At 41.7% G+C, this 27,998-nt stretch overlaps 2 protein-coding genes across 3 annotated transcripts in view; one reads left to right on the top strand and one right to left on the bottom strand.

Moving 5' to 3' along the window:
- The window catches only part of NTAQ1 (N-terminal glutamine amidase 1), a 39,933-nt gene extending 32,973 nt beyond the window's left edge, over positions 1–6,960 (top strand). Inside the window, exon 7 of one of the 2 annotated variants that reach the window (XM_058175994.1) lies at positions 6,946–6,960. The gene's annotated coding sequence lies outside the window, so the exon portion shown is untranslated. Of the gene's footprint in view, positions 1–4,277; positions 4,417–6,945 lie in introns of those variants that run through there. The other variant, XM_058175993.1, reaches the window with a different exon arrangement.
- FBXO32 (F-box protein 32) lies at positions 2–26,697 on the bottom strand. The gene is made up of 9 exons (XM_058175984.1): positions 26,250–26,697; positions 14,009–14,121; positions 13,445–13,494; positions 12,110–12,202; positions 5,513–5,606; positions 4,345–4,529; positions 2,792–2,974; positions 1,302–1,445; positions 2–691 (listed from the first exon to the last, which is right to left on the bottom strand). Exons 1-9 carry the CDS (start codon positions 26,366–26,368, stop codon positions 602–604), a joined length of 1,071 nt encoding a protein of 356 aa, XP_058031967.1. The 5' UTR covers positions 26,369–26,697; the 3' UTR covers positions 2–601.
- Between the last annotated feature and the right edge of the window lie 1,301 nt (positions 26,698–27,998).

Raw genomic sequence — 27,998 nt, 5'->3', positions numbered from 1 at the left:
AAAAAAAAACACATCTCTTTAGATGTACAAATGCTTCATACCACACTGGTTTATTTGGAAAGCTGTTTCAGAGGTAGAAACCGGGAAATTATTTTATCTGGATTCAGTTCATTTTTTTTTAAGAATAAAGGGATATATCCTTGTAAATGTCTTTTTAAAAAACTGTTAGGTATAAATATCTTCTGCAAACGAATAAAAAAGCCAAGTTGGGAACAGTTCCAACTTTTAACCTGACAGTAGTGTGTCATTCCTCTGGCTTTGAAAATCCAGAAGACAATTCCAAATATTTGCAGGGTGACTCTTCTTTGCATTTCCTAAATTGATTGACCCCGAAAGCTTGCACACCAATTCTCACCAAGCTTAATATTTACAAAAATCTTGCCTTTTTACATATGTCCAACTGGGAGGCTATATTCTCTCAAAGAGTCCAAGACCACGAGATTATGGCTTCTTCTGCCTCCTAAAAGTCACTTGTCCTCTTTGACTCAGGAACAATCAAGCCGTATTATTTACAAACTATGATACAAACTGAGCCATTCTGCTCAGCCGTGTAAAATGTCCCATTGGAAGAATACGATAGGGAGTGAAATTATTTGGGAATTCAGAATCTGAACAAGTTGATAAAATCCTGCGGCGAAAGAGCAGTCAAGCAGCTTTCTGGATTGTTAGCCGTACAAGGGTGATCGGTGCCCTACAAAACAAGAACATCAAGATCCTTAAAAGTTGTATCTGGTAGCTCTATCAGCACAAGTAGCACACTAAATGCTCATTAACTCATTCATCGATCATATTAAGATATGCAAAGTTCGTTTAAATTCACCTCCTTTTTATTTGATTTTTTTTACCCTTTATTACTTTATAAGCAACTCAAGGCAGCAAATATATATACTCCTCCCTCCTCCTATTTTCCCCACAATAACAATCCTGAGAGAGGGATTGGGCTGAGAGTGAGTGACTGGCACAAAGTTCCCAGCCAGCTTTCACGCCTAGGGCGGGATTAGAACTCAGAGTCTCCTGGTGATTGGCCCAAAGACATCCCACCCGGCTTTCCTGCCTAAGGCGGCACTAGAACTTACGGTCTCCTGGTTTCCCTTGTTAATGGAATATTTAGAATATGTAGAGCTGAGATAAGAAACATATTGCCTTCACATACCATCTACCCACCATTATATGAAATTTAATTTTTTTTAAAAATGGCCTGAAAATCCACAAGATTGCTAAAATCAATGAATTACGTAGCCAAAACCAAATCCCCGCCTCTACAGTGTATTTCAGTGGAACAGGACAAAATGGCCACCTACCTTCCATGAAAGGATATGACAATGTCTACAAAGTTGCAAAGTATCTCCATATTGCTCTTTCCGTGGATAACATCTCACAAGCTTGAAGTACATCTTCTTCCAATCCAAATGCCCTTTATCTGACAGTATTAGCCGCTTGCGTATCTAAAACAGAGAAGGTGCCACAAAATTATAGATTTGCAAAGTACATGGTGATATGGCTAACGGTATGGTCACTTCACAAGAAGGGAACCAGGGGTAAAATGCCCCCTGTTGGGACCAGATCTCCCAATAGCGATGGCAGTGGGTGGTTCGGAGAACTGGTAGCAAAAATCCCTAGCCTCCCCCATGCCCAGCTGAGCCACGCGATCATGAGAGGTGTTTTTTTTTCTTTTAAAAGCATTTTTTCGGCTGAAGGGCCTCTTGTGGCTCAGACTGTTAAGACAGTCTGTTATTAATACAGCAGCTTGCAATTACTGCAGGTTCTAGTCCCACCAGGCCCAAGGTTGACTCAGCCTTCCATCCTTTATAAGGTAGGTAAAATGAGGACCCAGATTGTTGGGGGCAATAAGCTGACTTTGTATATAAATATACAAATAGGATGAAGACTATTGCTAACATAGTGTAAGCCGCCCTGAGTCTTCGGAGAAGGGCGGGATATAAATGTAAATTAAAAAAAAAAAGTTAAAATAAAAGCCTCTGATGATCGTGCGGTTCAGCTGGGATTGTCAGAACCCTTTAAAAGCATTTTTTCTACAACCTCTTCGGCCGAGTTTAAAAATGCTTTTAAAAGGCTCCTCTGAGTTGCCTGATTGTCAGAGGCTTTTTTTTTCTTTTAAAGGCAAAAAAATGCTTTTAAAAGAAAAGAAAAGCTTCTGATGATCAGGCAACTCAACTGGGATCGTCAGAGGAGCCTTTTAAAAGCATTTTTTTACAACCTCTTCGGCTGAAGAGGTTGTAGAAAAAATGCTTTTAAAAGAAAAAAAAAGTTGGCCAAGCCCACCCAGTCACATTCCCCTCCCCTTACCAAGCCACGCCCACAGAACCAGTAGTAACAAATTTTACATTTCACCACTGAAGAGAACCAATGAAGCAAGTATGAGAGAATGCATGCTGCCTTAATTAAAACAGTAAGTGGCAAGTCTTAAAATTAACAATAATGTCGGAACAGGATGAGCAGAAGTCAAGAACACACAAGAAATAATGACTGGAAATATCTACACGGTGTTCCTTCTCCCAAAATGGTGTCGGATTTTTTTAAAAAAAGTTTTTTATAGGCATGAAGGAAATGGAGCATTTAAAAATAAGCTGCATGCTATCATTGTTTTGTGGACAACAATATGCCCTCAAGAGAAGCTCCGAGGCAAGTTGGTGTCCATGTGTGATAGACCACCTTGGTTGAATAAGCTTCATGATTAATCAAGAATGGATGGTGGACTAAGAATGATTCCAATTCATTTTCTCTATATTTCTTTGGAGCTTCCACAATATTACTTTCCACTGCCATTTACCTGTCGGTCTGTGAAGTGGTAGTGGCAAAGTTTCTTCCAGAGGAGTCGATCTTCACTGAGCACCTGAAGACTTGGCGTCACTTGCCCAAGACTCACAATGTCTCGCCCATCTGACAGCCGTTGCATGATGTCTAGTTGTAAACACAAGGGCAGGTCTGTGAAAGTCAACCCTTTGAAATCAGGCTGGGGGAATAAAAGAGAGAAAAAGAAAATGGGTGACCACACTGAAAGATACCAAGGTTTCCATGCAACTTGTAAGAAAGTTCACCTATTGTATTAAAGTGGCCTTCAAGTTGGAGCGGATAACTTCAGGTGGTATTGAAAAGATATACCATTATGCAGTGGTGGGATTCAGCCAGTTCGCACCACTTTGGGAGAACCGGTTGTTAACTTTCTGAGCAATTTGACAAACTGGTTGTTGGGGGGCCTTCTCTGTGGGGGCTCCCACCCTCTGGAACGAACTCCCTCCAGGACTTCGCCAACTTCCGGACCTCCGAACCTTTCGTCGCGAGCTTAAAACACACTTATTTATCTGCGCGGGACTGGATTAGATTTTAAAGTTATGGGTTTTAAGGGGTTTTTATTATTTATACTATTTTAAATTTGGGGCAATAGAATAAGTTTTTTAATTGTTTTTTAATCTGTATTTATATGTATTTTAACTGCCTGTGAACTGCCCTGAGTCCTTAAGGAGATAGGGCGGTATATAAATTTGAAAAATAAATAAATAAAAAAAATAAATTAGGGGAGAGAACCGGTTGTTAAATTACTTGAATCCCATCATTGCCATTATGTGTTCTTTCCAGAATATTTTCTTTTTTTCAATTCCTCACCTAGCCTATAGCCTTAAGACTTCCTAAATGGTGCCCATTCAAGTAATAACTCTGATAACCGGGCTTAGCCTTCTACATTAACCAAGGCCAGGTCACTTAACAACCCTAATCGGGATTGGAATTTCCATTGCTAAGTGAAGTGGTCATTAGGCGAAACATCACATGACCTCATTGCTAAGCAACAACAGTTGTTGCAGTCGTTAAGTGAGGCCAGTGACATCGTTAGGGGAGGACTCACCCTTCTCTTGTGCTGCCACCCGGGAATGGGTAGGAGGCAGAGTGCAGGGCAGCCGAAAGGGAAGAGATGGGGGGAAGATAGGCAGGACGGGAGAGTTAAAAGTACACGCTACAGTCGTAAATGCGGGCGGGATGCCAAGAACTTGAATTCTGATCACGTGACCGCAGCAGCACTTAAAGCAGCTGTAACTTCAATGGCAACTTCTAATTTCCATTCTTTCACTGCTCTTGTAACTTTGAATGAATGCCGAACAAACGGTCATTAAGTGATTCCTGCAGTCACTGCCATTTATTTGGGCCCTGACCCATCTGCTAATGAATTTTGTTAAGATCTTCCTGATGAAAATTGTAAAGGTCAGCACATCTGCAGGTAGATTTAACTCTGCTTATTGGTTTTGTTGTTGAATCTTATACAGCTTTAGGAAGTAACCCAAGAGCAGCTGTTTGATCAGCTGGTCAAAAAATGTCGGTCCCTTTGCTCACCTTGGTGATTTGGATATTGTTCAGCTGCTGCTGCCAATGAAGAATCATCTCCATTCGGTAGACCCACATGTTTATGTTGCCAACCAGAACAGACTTGCCGACACTCTGGACCAAGGTGCAAAGTGACATGTACAGAGTCTGCAGCAATTCTTTTATCAGTCTGATATTCTGTTGATCCTCCAGAACTTTATGGGGGAAATGAGAGAAAAGGGACGTTCAGATACAGGCGAAGAAGAAAGAAGCCAACAAACTAAAGAAAAGTCCTTTTCTTCTGGAGAGCCACAGAGTGTTGTGGTCCGTCAGCAGCCTATGGAGCTGGCAATGGAGTCGGACAGCGATGAGGCTGAGGTGAGGCCAGGGCCATCGGGAAGTGAAGTGCGGACTCCAGAGCCTCCAGAGACTGATAGTAGTGAGGCAGAGGAAAGGAGGAGCCTGTTCCTAATGCACGCATGAGAAGAGCTGCCAGAAGGCAAGAGCAGCTCAAGCAGAAAGGACAACTCAGGAGTAGGGCCAAGAGATGATTGGCCCCTCCCATAAGGCTTAAAAACAATTTGAAATTGCCTTGCAATTATAGAAGCTTAACAATATTTAGAAATGTAGGGAACGCCATGAGCCACCGTGAAGTTGAACCAGTGCGGCTGAGCTCCACAAGACCCTAAACAAAGTTATCCTTTTATTATTATTTGGAGCCTTTCTGCCTTGAGTGATAAGCCAGATCTTCATTACCTTCTCCTATCTCAAAACCTGTCATGACTGAAGTGTGAGACACATATGTAACGTATCACTCGTGCAAAAGGCAGGCTGCTGTGACATTCACACAGGGTTGGGAAGAAGAACAAGGCAAAGCGATTTGACTCATCCATGTCATTTTGCATCCTTCTCAAACTGGGGTCTTCCATATCTAATATGTTGGATTACCACTAGTTATGCTGCTATATATAATGGAGGCCGCAAGGAGATTGGAGTCACATCTTGACATATTGACAAGAATTGTCATTACTGTATATTGCATTTTGTAGGATTTAGTTCCGCCTCTCAACTTAGCAAAAACTGGTCCAAAATCAAAGACCTAAACCCAGCCAGATTATTTGCTAAATTAATGTACTAGAGATCAGCCTGTTTCTTGGAAAGTCAAAATTCCACCTTTTCTATTTATATATACCCATACCTTTTTGCACAACTTTCTCCAAGATATTCATAAAGTTTTTCTGCGCAATTCCACTCAGTGATGTCAGCTGAGACTTTGCAATCAGCTCCAACAACTGTGAATAAAAATAAAGACATTCAACCTCTTGAGCACTTGTAAGCTGGGTTTTCTTCTCATGTGATCCAGCGAAAAGTGTTTTAGTTATTTGCTGCTCGACTTAACAAAAAAAAAGAAAAAAAGAGGATTGGAGCCAGACAGAATTATGGGAAAAGGCAGATGCAAGATTTAAAATAATTACAATCTATTGGCTTCTTCTGGTAGGTTTACTTACCAAGTCATTAAAACAGAGGGCAAAGATAAGACAGATGGTTGACATTTAATCTGTTTAGAAATATACATGAATCTACGTGATGGCAATGACAGCGCGCCAAAAATCCTCTCCCTTCTTGTTATAGAAAATATGCATATGCTTTTCAATTGTACTTTCAACAGCAGACATGGCAGCAAAGTGATATCAATGACTGGTCAACTCCTGTTTATCATTCTGCCCAATTCTTGAATGACAATGGAAGACACACGAGGCATTCTATTAATATCTTCCATAGGCACATGACTGATAATATAAACCCACGGAGCTGGGAAAACAGTCACAGCTAATTGGCTAATCCACCCAATGCCATGTAATCAACTTTATCTTTATGAATCACCAGGGACTTGACAAAAATAAAATCAAATGCTCGCACTCACAACTGTGTGCTTTCGAAGCCCCACAGGAAATCACAGTCCTGACCAAGAATGCTTTCTCATATCCATTTCTACTCAATAGAGAATAGAGTGGAGTGGAGTGGAGTGGAATAGGAATAGAACAGAACAGAACAGAACAGAACAGAATAGAATAGGATTTTTTTATTGGCCAAGTGTGTTTGGACATACAAGGAAAGTGTCTTGGGGCATATGCTCTCAGTGTACATAAAAGAAAAGATATGTTCATCAAGAATCATAAGGTACAACACTTAATGATAATCATAGGGTACAAATAAGCAATCAGGAAACAACCAATATTAATATAAATTGTAAGGATACAAGCAACAAAGTTACAGTCATACATGGAAGGAGATGGGTGATGGGAATGATGAGAAGATTAATAGTAATGTAGACTTAGTAACTAGTTTGACAGTGTTGAGAGAATTATTTGTTTAGCAGAGTGATGGTGTTCGGGAAGAAACTGTTCTTAGGTCTAGTTGTTCTAGTGTGCAGTGCTCTATAGCGTCATTTTGAGGATAGGAGTTGAAACAGTTTATGTCCACGATGTGAATGGTCTGTAAATATTTTCACAGCCCTCTTTTTGACTCAGCCAGTATACAGGTCCTCAATGGAAGGAAGGTTGGTAGCCATTGTTTTTTCTGCAGTTCTAATTATCCCCTGAAGTCTGTGTTTGTCTTGTTGGGTTGCAGAATTTATATCTAAACTGGGCACGGTCTAAGACAAGAGCACGCACAACTCAAGAACATGTTGAGTGCCATGCTCCAGGAAAGGTGGAAGAAAGCCCCATTTTGAGGTGAAGGCAGAACATACATGTTAAAGGACAAAATAGCTGCCATAGGTCTCTGTCTTGGATATGGTGGTTTAAATGCTCTGTAAGTTATTTTGAGCCATTTCAGGCAGAGTCATTTTACACTCGCCAAAAGGCAAACTACAAAATAACCTCTCCCTGAGTCTAGGAGAAGCCACATTATGACATCGTAACAACCCTGAAGTGCACACTTGGTGACATCATCCCCAAATGATGAATTGTGTAATTGCATTTTCCTTGCAGTTGATGCCAAACGGTGATGATTTCCTCAAGTAAATGATGACACTGCATTCCTGCATCACAAAACCATGACATAAAATCGTGAGATTTTATGCAAGGATGTAAACTGCAGAATCTGGATGACCTCGTCATGTTACATGTCATCATTTACCCCCATATGTCCTCCTTCCGTGGATATCCTTTTCATGTATTTGCTTTCCAGTTATGTTTTTGGGTAGCAGTCCCCCCCGCCACTCTTGCAGCCATCCTGAAGTCACCCTGTCATCTATCATTCCAAAAAATGATCTACCACAAATTAGGTAAAGGTAAAGGTTCCCCTCGCATATACGTGCTAGTTGTTCCCGACTCTAGGGGGTGCTGCTCATCTCCGTTTCAAAGCCAAAGAGCCAGCGCTGTCAGAAGACGTCTCCGTGGTCATGTGGCCGGCATGACTAAACACCAAAGGTGCACAGAATGCTGTTACTTTCCCACCAAAGGTGGTCCCTATTTTTCTACTTGCATTTTTTACGTGCTTTCGAACTGCTAGGTTGGCAGAAGCTGGGATCGGTAATGGGAGCTCACCCCGTTACGCGACACTAGGGATTCGACCTTTCGATCGACAAGCTCAGCGTCTTACCCACTAAGCCACCGTGTACCCTGTTCCACAAATTAGCTTATTGAAAATAGGACAAAGCTTTGGATTTACACAACCTGGCATTCCATCTTGGCTGCATGAAGCAATTTGGAAGTGCTTGTTTCAAGATGCATTAATTACAGCATGAGGTCCTTTTGAAACTAGGCAAGTGTGAGGCACAAAAGCTCAGGACCACACATGAAGTTCCAATTAAACTGATTTATTATTAAATGTGCTTATGCACAAGAGTCTATTCAACTGAAAGATAAGGATCAATGGAATTAAAGACAGGTTGGACTTTTAAGTCTGTTTGTGGCTATGTAGAGATTCTAGGCTGACTGCACATTTGACTCCACCTCCAGGTTCTGCCACTCCTCCTCCTACAGTATAGTAAAATTTGACAAAACTTGTACCAATTGGTCCCTCCTCCTATAAATAGTTGCAGTGAACAATTGTGATTTCCAAAGCTGTCACTAAAATTTGAAGCAGGTTGTGGATGATCCTCTAATGCTGGCTGGAGAATTCTGGGAGTTGAAGTCCACAAGTCTTAAAGCTGCCAAGTTTGAAGACCTCTGCTCTAATGTTTATTCCCTTTCTTCTTTCTTCCTACCAATTCTACTTAAAAACAAAAGTACCGATAGTAAATCGGGGTGTGTGTTTTTTTTTAAAAAAAATGTGGCTCTTCTAATTGATTTGTCTGAAATTTTAAAATTCAGTATGATGTGCCAGAATATACCATGCCAATTCTCCAGGAAATGACTTCAATAAAGGTCGACCACATTTTCTGCCTTTAGCTGTTCTTGTACAATGAGCAATTAACTCAGGTTTATTTAAATTCAAGAAGAACATCCTTTTGCACACAGACATACATTATACATCTAGGGTCTCCTGCTTGAGCAGGGGGTTGGACTAGAAGACCTCCAAGGTCCCTTCCAACTCTGTTCTGATTCTGATTCTGCTCTGAGGACATTAAGACCCTGCCAGCTTTGGCGGAAAGCAGTTCAGCACTCAAGAAGGGAGACAGGCTGAATCTACATGACTTTTTCCTGGTAAGAGCAAGGGTGTCCAACTTGGCAACTTTAAGGCTGGTGAACTACAATTCCTCAGCCAGCATGGCTGGTTAGGGAATTCTGAGAGTTGAAGTCCACCCATCTTCAGGCTGCCAAGGTTGAGAAACAGTGTATAAACCATGACATAAGGAAGGAAGGAAGGAAGGAAGGAAGGAAGGAAGGAAGGAAGGAAGGAAGGAAGGAAGGAAGGAAGATTATAATGAGAGGGAGGGAGGGTCCGAAGGAAGTCCTGCCTTAGCACTTGGTCACCACAGGTGCTCCCGACATGAGTGATGTCGATCTGGCCATGCCCACCCTAGCCACACCCACCCCACCCATGTGCACCACGCCCACCCTGGCCCCCCTGAGGTCAAACACAACCTTTATGCCGAAGGCCATCACTCTGCTAAACAAATAATTCCCTCAACACTGTCAAACTATTTACTAAATCTGCACTACTATTAATCTCCTCATCATTCCCATCACCAATCTCTTTCCACTTATGACTGTATGACTGTAACTTTGTTGCTGGCTATCCTTATGATTTATATTGATATATTGACCATCAATTGTGTTGTAATTGTTGTACCTTGATGAACGTATCTTTTCTTTTATGTACACTGAGAGCATATGCACCAAGACAAATTCCTTGTGTGTCCAATCACACTTGGCCAATAAAAAAATTCTATTCTATTCTATTCTATTAATGAAATCGAGCTTGACAACCCCTGGTCTAGCTTGAACATTTACTAAATTAAATTCTGGAGGTTTTATGGATTTATTGCAGACCATCAGCCAGGGTTTTCTAGCAATAGGTTGGGTGGACCTCACAATGAATTCAATAACCCATCGTGAAGCAAACCCTGGCTTAGAACAGTTACAGACCCATTCCGAGACAAAGGTACCAGCCTGCCTCTTCTTTCAACCAGTTTATAATCGACATGCTAGGAATTATTTTTATTTAGCTGGTTGGTATACAATTCAGAGAGAAGTCACTGTCACAACAGCCCCTGGATTGTTTTTGAATGATAAATGACAAGCAACTGAGTCTTTTGTTTGGAGTTCCTGATCTAACAACATATAACTGGCTCCCGAACTATGACCAAAAGGCTATATATCATCTCTTTGTTTGTCTGCAGTGAAGCACTTAACTTGACGGGTTCTGACAATCTGCCAGCCACAACTTTCTCCTAGAAGTGAAAAGCTGAAGCAGTCGACAACAATGACTAAGCAGGATGACAGTTATGTGTAAACAGCTTTGACCTGCCAGCTGGCTTTCCTACAACATTCAATTCAGGGAGGGAGGATGGAAACATGGGACAGCATAACAAGAAGAGGCCAGAACTAAAATTGAGACTCAAGCCAAAGGGGGCAAACAGGTGCTGGTCAGATTTAGGACCAGGAATTATTCTGGAACAGAGACTTATTGGAACCATAGCAAATGATGGTAGGTTCTTCTGTGATTCGATAAACTATTACTAAATCCAGATGCTCTTGAGCTTTCAATATTAAACCGAAGTTATCAGTAGCTTTTGAAATTTCTTTCTATAGAAGGTTTAAATTAGCCTTCCCTAGCCTTCAAATTTGCCTTCCAAATTTATTGGGATTCCCCCCACCCCCCGAATTTCCAGGAGGTTAGGCTGGATATTTTTTGTTCTTAAAAATAAAGCCTCCCACTAATTCTCTTGGGTTTTAAACTGATCACTGAAGACAGCCATTTCTACTCCACAATGCTTGCAATCAAGTCTTCACACATGCAAACAATCTCTTCAAGGTCACTTCTTTTTTTTTCCTTTTTTTTTCTTTTTTTCTTTTTTTTGCATTTATATCCCGCCCTTCTCCGAAGACTCAGGGCGGCTTACACTATGTCAAGCAATAGTCTTCATCCATTTGTATACTATATACAAAGTCAACTTATTGCCCCCCAACAATCTTGCCCCTCTTTCATGTCTAACTTCACCCAACATGTTTAACTTGTTGAACGAATCAATGATTTAGATCCAGACAAAATGTAGTACTGAACCACAAATTAAGCAACCTGGCAAACTTATTATGCTCTGTGAATGCCGGCATAAAACCTGTAATTGAGCTGCTAAAAGCAAACTGTGTGATCTTGCCCAGGGACAAGTCCATCTCTACTGCCAGGGACAGCAGAGTTGTTGTAAACAACTATCCTAGGTCATAAAATAAATGGAAATTGGATGGATGGAGGGAGAGGGAGAGAGAGAGAGAGAGAGAGAGAAGGATAACACTTGTATCAGATCTACATACACATTTTAATGACTACCCCATCTTAAAGGCTATAGCAGTGATGGCTAACCTTTTTGCCATTGTGTGCCGGCGGGCTAGGGGGGTCGCGCCCGCACAGGCCCACACCCATAATTCCATGTGCCCCGCCCTTGCGCATGCGTGCGCTATCCCCCTTCCTCGCTCCCGGCACACGGTGGCCTGGTAGGCCCGTTTTTCTCTCTCATCTGGCTCCAGAGCCTTTCTAGGAATCCGGGGCGGGGGCGGGGGGCAAAACAGCCTTCCCCACCACCCTGGAGGTCTTCTGGAGGCTGAAAATGGCCTGTTTGCCAACTTCTAGTGAGACCGGAAGACCCGTTTTTTACTATTCCCAGCCTCCAAGACCTCTCTAGGAGTCTGGGGAGGGTGAAAACAGCCTTCGCCAGCCCCACCCCCACCCCTACCCCAAGGCCAAAAACAGCCTGTGGGACCAGAAGTTGGCAATTGGATCATTTTTGGCCTCCGGAGGACCTCTGGGGGTGAGCAAGGATGTTTTTGGGGGTCCCCCACAGACTCCTAGAGTGGCTCTGGAGCCAGGTGAGAGAGAAAAATGGGCCTTCCCAACCACCCGCCCGAGGCCCTCCGGAGGCAGGAAACAGCCTGTTTCCCTACTTCTGATGGGCCCAGAAGACTCGAAAATCAGCTGGCCGGCACCCGCATGCAGGCTGGAGCTGAACTCGCGTGCCCATTGATATGGCTACGCAGGCCATAGGTTCACCATCACGGGGCTATAGTTTGCTGATTCTTTATCAGTGTATTTAATTTTACTTTACTCTGATCTGTGGGTCTTCTGGGGACAGAAACAACCACATCTGAATGAACTGCTTCAATTGAGTAAACCAACCCTTGACACTCACCCGTACAACATAGTTGAACCTTCTGGAATCCAGAATAGCATTAGAGAAATCCAGTCTATTGAAAGCTTCTCCCAGGGTGCAATAGCCATGGCGCTAAAGTAGAGAATGAAATACATGAGTGATTTCTTTCTATTCTGATTAGAACCAAAAAGGGTTGACGGTCTGGAATTAGATCTATAGAACAACTGAGCATGGTTGATTTCAAGGCTGAGAGGTCATCAGGATCTCGGCTTTCATTAAAGCTAACACTAAGAGGGGTTTTCCAATGCAGCAATCATAGGAAGGAATCTACCTTTCTACTGGAGATTTCTTGGCTTGGATCTGCTGATCACCAACCTTAGTAGGCTCATCCTTCCTTTGCGGGGCTTAGAACTGTCATGCTGCAGAAATGTTTTCATTTTATTTTATATTACACAGTCAAATGCCCATAAAAAGGGATCCTATGGGAAAGTGGATGAGTCCAAATTAAGCAAATGGACAAGACCAAGGTTTTCCGTTTTCTTGGGCTCGTGGGAGATCATTTTTAAAACATGTTTGCTATGCTTATGATGTATGTTTTCCTGCTCAGCACTGAAGGTAAATATACCATCAATTGATCTGGGGAGCTTTTAAAATAACCAAACGTTTATTCTTCCAAGCCCTTAGATGAAGTATGTCTGCTCTTTCTCAGTTCTAATTTGAACAAGTACCATCTGAAGCGATGTTTCTAAATTCTCAGCAACTTTAAGATGTGGGACTTCAACTCCCAGAATTCCCTAAGCAGTAGGAGAATTCTGGGAGTTGAAGTCCTTGAATCTTAAAGTTGCTAAGTTGGGAAACATTGGTCTAAAACAGGAGTGTCAAATCGGTGGCCTGCAGGCCGGATACATCATGCGCCGGCCCTGCCCATGTTTAGCGAATGAAGGGGAAGTCATGCTATGTCCTGTGACGACAATGTGACACCACGAGTTTGACACCCCTGGTCTAAAACAAGGATGCCCAACCTCGGCAACTTTAAGATCTGAGGATTTCAAGTCCCAGAATTACTCAGCCAGCCATGCTGGCGAGAGAATTCTGGGAGTTGAAGTCCACAAGCTTTAACGTTGAATGGTTGGGCACTGGTTTAAAGTTGAATGGTTGGACACTCCTGATCTAAAACATTATACTGGATCGTTTTACTAAATGCAAAGTGCAGCCAGTCAAAAGCCAGCACTTTTAGTAAAATATACCCGTATTACAACATTGTCAAAGTAATGTAGTCTATGTTATTAACTGCACTTGATGGAAACAACGACAGAAGAGAATTTATTATTCAAACAAAATTATTATTTGTTTAAAATAATGACGGGTACTCACTTCTTTGGTGCTTCCCTTGTGTACATAAATCCATTTTTCTTGGTGAAAATCTGTTCAAACAAAAAATACATTCTATTTAAACTCATACAGGCATTAATACTTTGTACTCAGAAATTGTTCGCCCTTCAGTCCCATCTGGATTTTTATGAACACCCCCCCCCACCCCCAACTATGGATACCCCTGTTTTTAAGAAACAAAAACGGGTATAAAAACTCCAGCTCAAACATTCAAGGTTGTAAAAAGTTGAGATCAGTTCACTGGTGGGAAAGAAAGGAGACATCTCTGCCAAATACAAATGACGACAATGTCAATGCAAAGGCATTACACACAGAGCAAAGTTTCAAATCCAAGTCATCCATCTTCACACTGCAATGAATCCAAGTTCTCTGGTTAAGGTCAAAATCCGAGTGCAAAATCTCTCCAGAAACTTCTGGGAAGAGTTGCAAAAAAAAAAACAACATTTCATGGTGTGAGAAATCTGTTCTTTTCTTAGTTCTCCCTCCAATTAAAGTTGTCTTTTGTTAATTTGATATTCTAATGTATTTCTATCGGTCATGTCTTACACTGAATCCTGGTCTTATTGTTCAGCTGGTCCTTCTTTCGTTTTTTCGCAGCCACATCGCAGTTCAGGTTGTGGAAGATGTTCTCCTTGTTGAATTCCTCTTTCCAGCAGTAACTAGAAACGACACAAGAAAAGGGGAAAAGGGGATCTTGAATCTCTTATACACTTGTCATCATTAAGACTCTTCTACCCCTTTCCTAAAAAGGAGTTGGAAGTAGAAACATAAAGAATTATGTTGATGTATGTCCCAAAACTGCACTGGATGGCAGCCTCTTCTAAAAGACCAGAGGGAATTCTTTTTCCTAGAAATAGTTGCTAACTCGCAGGAAGGTTAGTTGGGAACCATTAATAATCATGAATGGAGTCAGAAAACAGTGGTGGGTAGATGATGGCAGCCTTGCAGAATTGCCTTACTCTTCAAATGGACACCCCACAACTACAAACTTTCATCGCTGATGGCTTGTTTCCTCTAAAATGTCCTGTCCAAGGTGGTTAGGACCCCATTCTTTCTCCCACCGATTGCTCTTCTGCTCCAGGTCTGTTCCAGATCAAACTAAAGGTTTGGATCTACTCTATATTCAGTGTTCTTAGGCCGCAGTTTGGTGTAGTAATTTAAGGCACCAGACTAGAGACAGGAAGACAATCCCACCTTAGATATGAAGCCGTGAATTGAAAACGCATTTATTTATTCAAGCGGGACTGGCCTAAATCTTTTAAACTTTTTTAAATTCTAAAATAATTTTAATTGGGGTATTTTTATGAATTTTATGGGTTTTAAATTTGATGGTTTTAAATTTTCACCCATTTATGGAATATGTTATTTTAAGTCTCTGTTTTAATTTGTATATTGTATTGTTTTATAATCTGGCTGTACACCGCCCTGAGTCCTTCGGGAGAAGGGCGGTATAAAAATCTAAATAATAATAATAATAAAGCCAACTGGGTGAGTTTGGGTCATTCATCCTCTCTCACTCCTAAAAAGAATGCTACTGCCAACCGCAACTGAAAATGTTATCAAGAAATGTTGCCTGAAGTCTGCAAGGACCTGTCCAGGCAGTCTCCAGGATTGAAGACTGACTCAAAGGCATTCACACCTAAGATCCTACTGAAATCAAAGGCCATTTTTTTAATTATTATTCAAATTCCTTTATTGCATGCCAGTAGTTTTTAGTATCTTCATCAATCTGATATCCTCTAGGTGTGTGTAGGCTGAAGGTAATAGGGACAGAGGAGGTATTCAGCCAGTTCATACCAGTTCGAGTGAACCAGTAGTGGAAATCGTGGGTGGGTCTGCCCACCCGCCCCGCCCGGCTCTCTACTGTCCTATTTATGCACGTTTTTGAGGCAAGGCGCATGCGCGGAAGGTGCGCGCACGAAGCGAGTTTGCACACAGCAAACCGGTGATAAGAATATTGGAAACCCACCACAATGCATCTGGAAAAAGTCAGATAAAACATTGGTTCTAAGATTTAGTTTAAAGAGTTGTTTACATATATGCTACCTTAATCTGAAATTTTACAGTTCAGTTTTATCTTTACAGTCCCAGTTTATCGTGCCAAGATGATTAAGAAGAATTTGTTTACATCATTCCTTCTTGTTTTATGATCTCTGCTCTTTCAGGTTTTTCTTAACACGACTTTTATCGTTTCTATCTTTCTTCCCTTAAGCAAAGGAGTTTCTTCCTCAACAATTATGTGTCACATCTCTTCCTCTTCCCTTCTCTTTCCTTGAAGCCTTTCTTTTCAAGGTGGCTTACTTTCTTAATCTTCTACAATCACACCTGGCACATACCCTAACAGGATCTGCCACATTCTCTTTTCCCAAAGTTTGCTGCCCCTCCCTTCTCCCTACTTATATTTTAAATAATAAATCTTTTAACGGTGTGGAGGTTAGGTAAATTGACCCTGCACACATTGAGAACGCCACAAAAAATAGCAGAGATGGCTTAAATTGACTGCTTTGATCAATGGAAAAAAAATACAATACTTTTGTTTCTACTTGGAAACCGCTTCTGGACTTTGTGCTTGAGTTGGGGGGAAAAAATGAAACATTGATTTTGGGTTTTATCAATTAGATTTGTTGTTATAGAAATGGCTAATTTATTACGTCGAAGTCAAAAGTTGAGGTTTAATGTTACTGTTTTGTTCCACTGCACCAAAGGGAGTTAGAATTAATATTAATTAATGCCTTTTTTTCTTTTTTCCCTTCTTTTCTACACTTCTCCCTTCTCCTTTCCCTATTACTCCTACTACTTGCTTTTGTGTTTTTGTATTTTATATTGTAAACTAATAAAAACTGTTTAAAAAATTTACCAAAAAAGACCCGGATTTTCAATAAATAAATGAATATATATTGACTGCTGGACAAGAAATTATTTCTGATTATACTAAGGGGACCTTCACTGCATCCATTGATACAGAAGCATCTTTTTCTGGCTTCTATCACCCAAATACTTGGAAGAGGTTCAGGAGTAATGGCTCAGTAGTTTAGCATATGCTTTGCAACAGTGGTAAAATCTGAACTGGTTTACTACCGGTTCGCTGGCTACGGGGTGGGGGTGGGGGGTGGGGGGTGATCAGCTGTGGCACGTGAACTTTTTTTTTACTTTTAAAAGCATTTTTTTTACAACCTATTCCGCTGAAGAGGTTGTAAAAAATGTTTTAAAAAAAAAGCCTCTGACGATCAGGCAACTCAGCTGGGATCGTCAGAGCCTTTTTTTTTTACCTTTTAAAAGCATTTTTTACAACCTATTCGACCGAATAGGTTGTAAAAAAATGCTTTTAAAAGTTAAAAAAAAGGCTCTGACGATCGTGGGGCTCAGCTGAGCATGGGCAGGGGTGGAGCTCCGGAGCTTCCAGGAGGCCCCTTAACTCTCCCTTAACTCACATCCAAAACGGGCCACGTGGAGACTCCTGGGAGGGGAGGGGTGGGAGGAGTGGGGTGGGTGGGGCTAGCCAGGGGTGGGATTTGGAGGTTCTCCAAACCGGCCAAAACGTTAGCTACAGGTTCTCCCGAAACCGGGCTAACCCGTAGCAGCCCACCCTTGCCAACTGCCCTGTTGGCCTATTGGAGAATCCTTATAGGGGACCCCAGAGAAGTTCCCCATCTTTTGTCTCAATATCACAGCGCCATCATGGCAATCAGATCAAAGGTAGCCCATGCAATATATTCAATATATTCAACTTATAAAGAGGCTCAACCATTTCTTTTGCAAGGAGGTAGCAATACAAAGTCCATGTACTCTGAGCCCTGGTTTTTGCATCAACACCATTCTGTTGCAATCAGGAAGCAAAAGAAAGTTAAAAGAATTATCTAGAGTTATAAATAAGTTGAACCATAAAGCAGTTCCAGAAAATGCCGCATCTAGAGAAGGATGCTTCCTGATACAAGATCCAGCTGCCATTTTTCTCAACCAAAAAAAACCCCAAATGCTTTCTGTAATCATAACAGTCATTAAATAGCAGTTGCACCACAAGACCCATGACCTCTGGGTAATAATCTTGCCCTTCCACTAACCACTTCTTGCTCATTTGATGTCACAACTTCCTGCTTGTGTCACATCTAAGATATATTGCTGATACCTTCAGGCACGGTTACACTCATGTCTCCTATATTTACTAACTGCAATTCAGACTTTTTCAAAGGTCTAAAAATACTCGGTTGCAAGCAGGAGATTGCAAGAAGGATGACTGGGGAAAGCAATGTGAAACTAAAGCTGTCTACAAGAATGGAGATCCAGGAAGTTACATTTGATTTAGACTTCTACTTTCAACTGCGCCTTTCTACTCAGAAGCACAGAATAATAATAATAATAATAATAATAATAATAATAATAATAATAATAATAATAATAATAATAATAATAATAATAATAATAATAATAATAATATTTTAATTTGTATACCGCCCTTCTCCCGAAGGACTCAGGGCAGTGAACAGCCAAAATAAAATACAAAAGAAACAATACATACAATACTAAAAAACAACCCTTAAAAAACTTATTCAAATGGCCAAATTTAAAATGTAATAACGCCCTATAAAATTGACAGAAATTTCAAATCAAATTAAAAGTTTTAAAAATCAAGCCAGTCCAGCAAGGCGGAATAAATAGGTTTTAAGTTCGCGGCGAAAGGTCCTAAGGTCAGATAGTTGTCGAAGTCCAGGGGAAAGTTCGTTCCACAGGGTAGGAGCCCCCACAGAGAAGGCCCTCCCCCTGGGGGCCGCCAGTCGACATTGTTTGGCTGACGGCACCCTGAGGAGTCCCTCTCTGTGAGAACGCACCGGTCGTTGGGAGATAGAGGACGGCAGTAGACGGTCCCGTAAGTATCCCAGTCCTAAGCCATGGAGAGACAAAGGTAGAGGATCTATCCAGTTCATGCAAATTATGGGAGTACAAACTTAGTCCTCAACTTACGACCACAATTGAGCCCAAAATTCCCATTACTAAGCAAGGCAGTTGTTAAGTGACTTTTGCCCCATTTAATGATCTTTCCTGCCACAGTTCTTAAGCGAATTATTGCACTTGCTTAAGGTAACTTGCTTAACATGGCTTGTAAGTGAATCTGGCTTCCTCATTGACTTTGCTTGTCAAAGGTCACAAAAGGTTAACGCATGATCCCAGGACACTGCAACGGTCATAAATGCATGCCAGTTGCCAAGCGTCTGTATTTGGATCAGGTGAGCATGGGGAAGCTGCAACCATCATAAATGTGAAAAAAAATGGTCCTAAGTCACTTTTTTTCCAGCGCCACTGTAACTTCTAACGGTCACTAACCAAACAGTTGTAAATCAAGGACTATGTGTAATCTCTGGGATTGCACTAATCATCACAAAATGCAGGATTGTGCACAACTATCACTCCCGGGGTGACTTATACAATATTTCAGGGCTAAACTATATTTTATGTCAGGCTAACTTTGCAAAAATTCTATAATCGTTTAGCCCTCTGTAGCAAGCGTTCTTATTTAAATTGCAGCCTGTTTTATCTCTCCAGTTACAAAGCTGTTATCGTTGTTGTTTTTTTTAAGTGCTTCCGTAAAAGAAAACAAATAGCTCACCCATCGTTTGGGCTACACAAAGATAACATGTTCCTGCGTACATTGGTAACAAGATCCTATTCACAAATCATTCACAGGCAACTCTGTTGTTGAACCTCCTGGACAATTTATGGATTTGTATTCAATCTCATTCTTGGTTGTCTAAAGCTACGACCAAGAATAAGAAGTGGTTTGACTTGCATGGTACAGTAAACTTAGTCATGCTCTTCCCTTGTGTAGACAAACAGAACACATGACTCATGTTTATATTTAACAGATGGGAATTGGACATCATTCTTCTCAAATTCCCCAAAAGTCTTTAGGACATTGCTTCATGAAATGAAAGGGGAAGAGAATGCAAGAAGTGAGATGTTTTCTAGAAAATTGAGCCTAGGACAGTGCAACTGTGATTAAATACATCTCAGTTAAATTTTGATCATGTGACCATGGGGATGCTGCAACAGTCATAAGTGTGAAAACTAGTCATAAGTCACCTTTTTCAATGCTACTCTAACTTTGATTGGTGACTAAATGAATGGTTATAACACAAGGACTACCTGCATATTATTTTGCTCATTATAATCACTTAGAAGGTAAAAGTGTATATACATAGCAGTGAATTCTTGGATACTAATGATATCCCAAGGCAAAAATATTTGTCTCTCCTTGACCCCACCACCAATATATAATTGCCAAATTCATTTCTACGACCTTTTTTCCATCCATGACTATCTTGATTCCCAATCAAATTAGATGCCTTAATTGATTCCCAGTTCTCTGCCTCAATTAATTGTTAAAGAAAGGAACTATATAATCAAACCATGAAATATTCTTTCATGCTATTTCATGCATGAAATATTTCATGCTATTGATGTGGAGGTGGGAGTGAATTTCTATTGGCATTTTATATACATCCAATCTAAAAATCCATAATTTTCAGGAAGGACATCAACAAGTGCTTAGAGAATATAGAATATCCAGGAATATTCTGATGTATCTACACAAATTTACTTGTCCATATAATACCACATAGTAACTGATGACACAGCAATGAAAAATCACAAATGGGAGCAGCTGTAGCTTGAAATCAGGAAGAACAACACTGTCTAAATCGGTGTTTTTCAACCTTGGGAATTTTAAAGATGTATGGATTTCAACTCCTAGAATTCCCCAGCTAGCCATGCTGGCTGGGGGATTCTGGAAGTTGAAGTCCACACATTTTAAAGATCCCAAGGTTGAGAAACATTGGTCTGGATGTTATCTAAGGAGGCATCAGACTTCCCCCCAGGAACCAACTTACCGTATATACTCGAATATAAGCCGATCCGAGTATAAGCCGAGGTCCCCAATTTTACCCCAAAAACTGGGGTAAACTGGGGACTCGAGTATAAGCCGAGGGTGGGAAATGAGGCACCTACCGGTTGGGGAAACCCTCCCTCCCTCAGCTGAGAAGGCTGGCGGCTCCCCCGCCCCGCCCTCTCACTGCACCGGCAGGGCTTCCCCGCGCCCTCCGGTAAAATGTGAAAAAAAGAAAAAAAAAAAACTCGAGTATAAGCCGTATATACTCGAGTATAAGCCGAGGGGCTTAAAAAAAAAAAAAAACTCGAGTATAAGCCGTATAGACCCGAGTATAAGCCGAGGGGACGTTTTTCAGCACAAAAAACGTGCTGAAAAACTTGGCTTATACTCGAGTATATACGGTACTCCTTATTTTCAGCCGAAACTATATCTTTGTTTACTGGGCATGTTACCAGGACGTTGAAATATCACCTTCTCAGATGATTCAACAGTACTGTATTGCTCAACGTCATGTGATCGGCTCTGGAACATCTTAAAAAGATATTTTGAAATGTCACTAGCACTGATGAATTTCAGAAACTCTAAGTGAAGTCAGAAGCCATCATCACTGGGAAGGTGTTAATGAATACATTCATGCCATTCTTGCTGTTCATCTATTATACTTTCACCACCTATTTTCTGAATTCCCTGAGCAAGCAAGTAATGAAAGACCACACTTAAAATACTGCATCCAGTTTTGGTCACCGTGTTCTAAAAAATATGTTGAGACTCTGGAAAGAGTGCAGAAAAGTGCAGCAAAGATGATTAGGAGGCTAAAAGTATGAAAAATGGTTGCAGGAATTGGGTGTGTCTAATCTAGTGAAAAGAAGGACTAGGGGTGACATGATGGCAGTGTTCCAATATTAGAGAAGAGAAGAGAAGAGAAGAGAAGAGAAGAGAAGAGAAGAGAAGAGAAGAGAAGAGAAGAGAAGAGAAGGCAACCTATTTTCCAAAGCACCTGAAAGCAGGACAAAGAGCAATGGATGGAAACTAATGAAGGAGAGAAGCAACCTTGAACTAAGAAGAACTTTCCCAACTGTGAGAACAATTAATCAGTGGAACAACTTGCCTCCAGAAGTTGTGGGTGATCCATCATTGGAGGCTTTTAAGAAGAGACTGGACAGCCATTTGTCCGGTTGGGTTAGTTGACCTCCAAGGTATCTTCCAACTCTGTTATTCTGATAGGAACAATAAAGCCACTACTTATCTCTAGCCAACAAACAACTGGACTACCACTGGATGGTATTTTCCATAACTCTTTCTTTCCATGTTGTAATTGGCTGGATTTTTACAGTCAGGCAACAATCCAACTCCTTTATATTGCCTTGCTTGACAATGATAAATGTGCTCAAAATTGGGGGGGAAAAAAAACCTTACTCAGGGCATCTTGCTCCAAAATCTGGAGCTGGAACATTTATAGACAGATGTTTTATGCTAGCTGCTGAAAATCCTCAGAATTCTGTCAACCTTCCGGAGCTTATTCAGATTAGGAAGAAAGGAAAAAAGGCTGCCTTGACATATGCTTGGATTAAAATCAACTATGTTAGTATGCCTGCTAGAAAAGACCCTGACACAGCTTGAATATGTAAGATAATTTTATATAGTATTTATTCCACGGTAGGATCACTCATATAAACCAACACTAGCTGGTTTCCATGTTAGCAAAAGGGTGTATATTCTGCAATATTGGGACTGATTGCTGCATTGGAAAACCCCTCTTAGTGTTACCTTTAATGAAAGCCGAGATCCTGATTACCGCTCAGCCTTGAAATGAACCATACTCTGTTGTTCTACAGATCTAATTCCACACCAACTGTTGGTGAGTCAACAGCAGGTCAGAGGAGGAGCTGCTGCAGTTCCTCTTTAAAAATTTATTATTTAAATCGAGTTGATTTAAATCAGGCCTTTTTATTAGTGATTTCAATCATGATTTCAATCGTGGTTTAAATCACCTTGATTTAAATCAAATCTACCTTGGTGCAAACTGGTAATCTCAGAATTTGATTTAATAATCTATTCCAAATGGATGGATCAGCGATAATGCATAAATTTAAAATATCATCTGGGGCTGTATTGACCAAATGCTGATTTAAAGGATGAGAACTTTTATATGAACTATCTACCAATAAATGTTCTCAGGGTCTGTTATAGCTATCCACAAGCCCTAACCTCAAAAAAGTTGCAATTAATTTTGCTATTTCGGTTTGAAAGCATTCTGCTTCCTCCGAAGTGGTGGTGGCAAAATAATGCAAGATTTATAAAATTACCATTCCCAAACAAAAATATTTGGGGCTAATCCTTTAAAAGAACTTTGTCGATTCCACTAGGTAACCCACACAAAATCACTCCGTCCCATTTTTCATTTTGTTCTGAAGAGCTCTGCATCAAAGCAAAACAAAGAGGAAAAACTCTGGGGAAAGTAACTAGTCCTCTATGAAAGCTTTGTTTTCTTCTAGTTTTCATTTTATTGGACCGACGTGGATGCAAAATCTTTCTTTCCGATGCAACAATCACCGCAGGGCACAAAGAATCCTGGAGCTAGATTGGTCAGTGCTAAATAATTTTATTGTCGTTATGCAGAGGAGTGTTTTAATTCGCAAACAGAGATTACTGTTTAACTGGCCAACGCTGGGTCACATGCCAAGCAAAACAAACCTTAATGACCTGCCATAATACCCAACAGAGACTTTTGTTAACCAAACATATTAAAGCAACAGAGCTCTCAAGAGTTTAAAAATAGATTCAGGCCATTTTGTTTAGTTCAACTTTTCAATAAGGAAGCCCTGAAACCACTTAACTGTCAGGATCAATTGCTTGTAACTAAACAGATAACACAACTAAGCAAAAATTCAACTATTGGGGACGTTCTGTCTCTTTTTTTATATATAGATGGATATTTCACCACAATAGGCACCCGCTGATTATGATGCAAAGCTAACCCGGAGTTTATTTAAACTGGCATTTTCCTGGAAAATAAGAACAGGAGGCGCATAAATGAAGCCTTGAAAAACTGACCACAATAAAGTTTCAATCGGCAGCCTGGTTTCTGCCTCTTGCAGACAATTTATTTATTGTGTAAAGAAGTCAACGTCATCACATTTAATGAACTTTGTTTCGAAGATGTAAGCTAAGACTTTGGCAGTTCACTTGTATGCCTGCTAACTCTGAAACAAACTGTACTGTGCTCAGATGGATTTAGTGAAAAGCTAAGTCAGGATTTGGTCCAACATCTGTTTAAATCCAAAATATTTTTGCCCAAACTGGATTACAAACCAGGTTATTGGTATATTGTTGTTATTGTTCACATGCTATAGCAATGTTTCTCAACTTCAGCCAATTTGTGAGGTGTGGACTTCAACTCCCAGAATTCCCCAGCCAGCCATACTGACTGGGGAATTCTGGGAGTTGAAGTCCTCATGTCTTGAAGTGGCCAAAGTTGAGAAACAGTGTTCTACAGCCTTCCCTAGTCTACAGCTGCCCATGATTTATCGGCCTACAACCAGCAGCATCCACAGCTAGATGAGGCCTAGATGTAAAGGATGAGATCTGTAGTTCTGCTGACTTTGTCAGCCCTTTAAAGCAGGGGTCCCTAACCTTGGCAACTTTAAGCCTGGTGGACTTCAACTCCCAGAATTCCCCAGCAAGCAAAGCTGGCTGGGGTATTCTTGGAGTTGAAGTCCTCCAGCTTAAAGTTGCCAAGGTTGGAGACCCCTGCTTTAAAGTAGACCAGGCTAGGACACCAGAGTTATGCTCATGCTACTTTTATTATAAAGTTACCATGGCAGAATCTTGTAGGTCTGCAACTTCCTCCTCTCTCCCTTTATCTTCAAGAGAACTAGGAGCTTTCTCAACTTACATTTCTGCCCCAGGCTCAAATTTCTTTTTATCTGTTGTTTTGGTTGTGGCTCTTGTCTCTGGAGATTCTCAGTTATCCAGGTCAGGGTTGTCCCAAAGGTGCTTTTTTAAAGGGCAACTGGACTTTTGTTTTCCCCTGAAGACGTTTTGCTTCTCATCCAAGAAGCTTCTTCAGTTCTGGAGAAGTGAACTGAAGAGAACTGAAGAAACTTCTTGGATGAGAAGCAAAATGTCTTCAAGGGAGAACAATGCCCAGTTGCCTTTTGAAAAAGGCACCTTTGGGTTGTGGCTCTTCTCCCTCCCAGATTATTTCTTTTGCCCACTGTATCTTTCAACTGTCTTACCAATGGAACCAACCAGTGCCTTGTCTTTAAACCACATGCTGACAACTCTTCATTTTCTTCAGTCTTTGGGAGATCCTCGCTGATTAAACATGACCCTTTTTAGGGAGTCTTGGACTACAATTCCCACTACCTCCAGCTGATTATGGGAGTTGTAGCTGAAGATGATGCCTCTCAAGCACACTGGCAGGCTGCCCTTCCACGAGGGAGAGAGTCATGTTTTTAAGGGGTGGAGCTCACTTATAACAACAAAGAGAACATTGCACATGTCTTCACAGCACACTCGCTTCCTGGGAACTTATGAGTGGAACACCAAACTCACATTCCTTGCGACAGAGCTGTCATGCAATAGAGATGGCTCAGTCCATGTTTTTCTTGCTGGTACTGGGTCTTAGACTTCAGACCATTAATCAGGAGGATCAGATTTACACGGAACCACTCAATTTTAGGCAGGTGTCATAAGAGCAATGGAAGGGGACAGGAGGTGACAGGAAGGAGGACACATTTTAACTTCTTTTGGCTGATAGGCATTATCTGATATTTGACAGCACATTCTGGGCACCATGACTTTCAAGAATGACTTTCAATTGTGGCATGGCTAATTAAACAGCCACATGGTCAAGGGCATCTGAAGCTTAGAGAATACAGGAGAAACACTGGAATTGACTATGATTGAAGTCCATGAAAATTTAGAATTAAATGCATAATCTGATGTTTTCCAGTCCACCAAAGAATTTTGCAGACACCCCTAAGCTTCAGATATTCTGACCATCCCATTCTTTCCTTTATTACTTCATTACTGCTCTCATTCTCCAAATGTTGACTCAAGAGGGTACACGAGTAAAGCAGCAATACAAACTGAGTTAAAGCTTAGTAACATTACAGAATCATTGCATCTGGAGATTCAGCTACTAGAAGCTCGCATCACCTTAAGCATTTTAGAATGATCCTCCTCTCCTGAACCAGCTGCAGAGAAGTTACAGTTCTCACAATTTCCAATCCATAAAAATTAAACCCAGGCCCAGGAAGAGGATGGTAGTTGCTATTCTAGTCTCCAAATATCCGGACAACCTATACCAGATAAGAGGAGGTCAGTTGGGACTGGCATCTTGAAGCCAAAGGTAAAATGTTATCAACTACGGTAGGGATGAATGAAGCCAACAAATAGTTTTGTGCGGGGCGCAGCAAGGCTGGTTGGTTCGCCCTTCCCCTGCCGGTTATTTGGCTAAATTCAGCTTGCAAGATCTCCTGCCCGCGATGACGCCACAAGCCAGGAACAAAAACAAAAAGGCATAGCAGCCCAGGCGCAAACAGACGTGCGTTGGGGACAAAAAAAAAAGCATCCTTTTTTTATTTATTTCGTCAAGCATGTATTTTATGACAGATACAAATGTCAACATAATTATAAACACATGCAAAGGGTACGAATAAAAGAAAACATTAGGACAGGGACGGTTAGGCCCGCTGGTGCGCTTCTGCACGCCCCTTATCCTGCATTGTTGCTGGTGGCACGGTTGCTTTTGTGTTTTGTTTTCCAAAGATGTGCTTGCTCAATTGCTCCTGCCCTTAGTGTCCACCCCTCCCTCCAGGGCTCCCACTCCGAGGCTACCTTAAGCCTTTTGGGACTTTTCGCAACCTCCCCCTCCATCAGCACCACTAGCGCGCATCTCACCTGTTCCTCTCGTTGTCGCAGCCGCCGTGCTCCTTCCCGTCCAGGAACCTGGTCCAGCCATCCGCCGTCTTCACCCAGTTCTGGCCCGGCGATCGCCAGTCCTGCCCCAGAAAAGGCATTGTGGGAAACCGAAAGAGGCGGGGTGGGAAACGGACGCCGATTAAATAAAATAAAATAAAATAAAATATAAAATAAAATAAAATAAAATAAAAGGCGCAAGAGAGAGCGAGAGAGAGAGCGCGCGCGCCCTGGGCTGCCCCCAAAGCAGAAGCTCTCTTAACGATGCTCGGTAGCCAAAAGGAAACCCGGAGATGCCGCCCGAGCTGGACGGTTTCGTGTTTTTAGGACGCCGCGCTTTCTACCTCCAACCCCCCGTTGACGACGATCAGGCCGCTCGATCGCTTCTCTGCCTGGGCTCCCGCCGCGTCTCTATTTATCCGGGCCAGCTGGTGGCTCTTTGTTGCCGGAAGAAGCGCGCAAACTCCGCCCCGCGCCCGGGGAGGGGAGCGGAGGGGAGGGAGGACACGTGGCTTTGTTTATGGCCGCTTCTCCGGAGCCGAGAGCGCTAGCCTGTCCTAGGGGGGTAGGGGTGGGGGTGGCAAAGAAGGGGGGGAGGGGTTGTTGCTTTGGCCACGGTTGCTTATTGCACAATCCTGGAAATGGAAACTTGGCCTGGCTCAGCTGCCCTGTCTCGGTATTTTAAGACACCCCCTCCCCAAAAGCAAAGTTTTGAAAAAAACAACAACAAAGGGAGGTTACTCTTAAGAGTAGTGCACCTATGGTCTTGTTATTATTGTGATTAGTAGGATTTATCAGAGATCAACCCGGCTGCTCTTTGGAAGGCCAGATCCTGAAGAGGAAACTCAAAATATTTTGGCCACCTAATGAGAAGGAAGGACTCCCTGGAGAAGAGCCTAATGCTGGGAAAGATTGAGGGCAAAAGAAGAAAAGGACGACAGAGAATGAGGTGGCTGGATGGAGTCACTGAAGCAGTCGCCATGAGCTTAAATGGACTCCAGAGGATGATAGAGGACAGGAAGACCTGGAGGAACGTTGTCCATGGGGTCACGATGGGTCGGACACGACTTTGCAACTACTTTGCAACTACTTTGCAACTAACAACAACAACAACAAAAGTAGGAGTTGACCAATGGAGTTGACCGATGGAGATTCTCGGTCCTCCAGCTGCTGTGGGAAGCCCACCCCCCCACCCCTAGAAGAATAAAATATTTTGGGAAATATTTTAAAAAAGAAAAAGGCAGAATATTACATTATTCCCCCAAAGGGAGAAATGGAGAAACATGCTCTTAAAGACAAAAAGCAGCCCCCAGTCTTTCTTAATAGCCCACAGCAGTGGCCAGCACTTAAGGAGATAAAAGAGCTTATTGAAAAAAGCCAACTATCTAGATGGTTCTATTCAGAAGCAAAGCAAATACTGCCTGCAGAAGCCCATTCAAGACGGGATGTTTCAAAACTCCTTTGACAGCTAACAAAGGCAGAATGGTAGGATTAGAAAGCAGCCCTTCACCCAAGATCCAACACAGGACGAAAACCATTAGCTACAGTAGGAATTTTAGGTTACATGAACTGGGCATGGCTAGTCTAGTGAAGAGAAGGACCAGGGGAGACATGATAGCCGTCTTCCAATACTTGAGGGGCTGCCACAGAGAGGAAGGGGTCAAGCTGTTTTCCAAAGCACCTGAAGGCCAGACAAGGAATAATGGATAGAAACTGACCAAGGAGAGATTC

Source organism: Ahaetulla prasina, chromosome 3 (genome assembly GCF_028640845.1).
Source record: "Ahaetulla prasina isolate Xishuangbanna chromosome 3, ASM2864084v1, whole genome shotgun sequence".
Lineage (NCBI taxonomy): Eukaryota > Metazoa > Chordata > Lepidosauria > Squamata > Colubridae > Ahaetulla > Ahaetulla prasina.
This window is presented reverse-complemented; position numbering and strand designations above follow the sequence as displayed.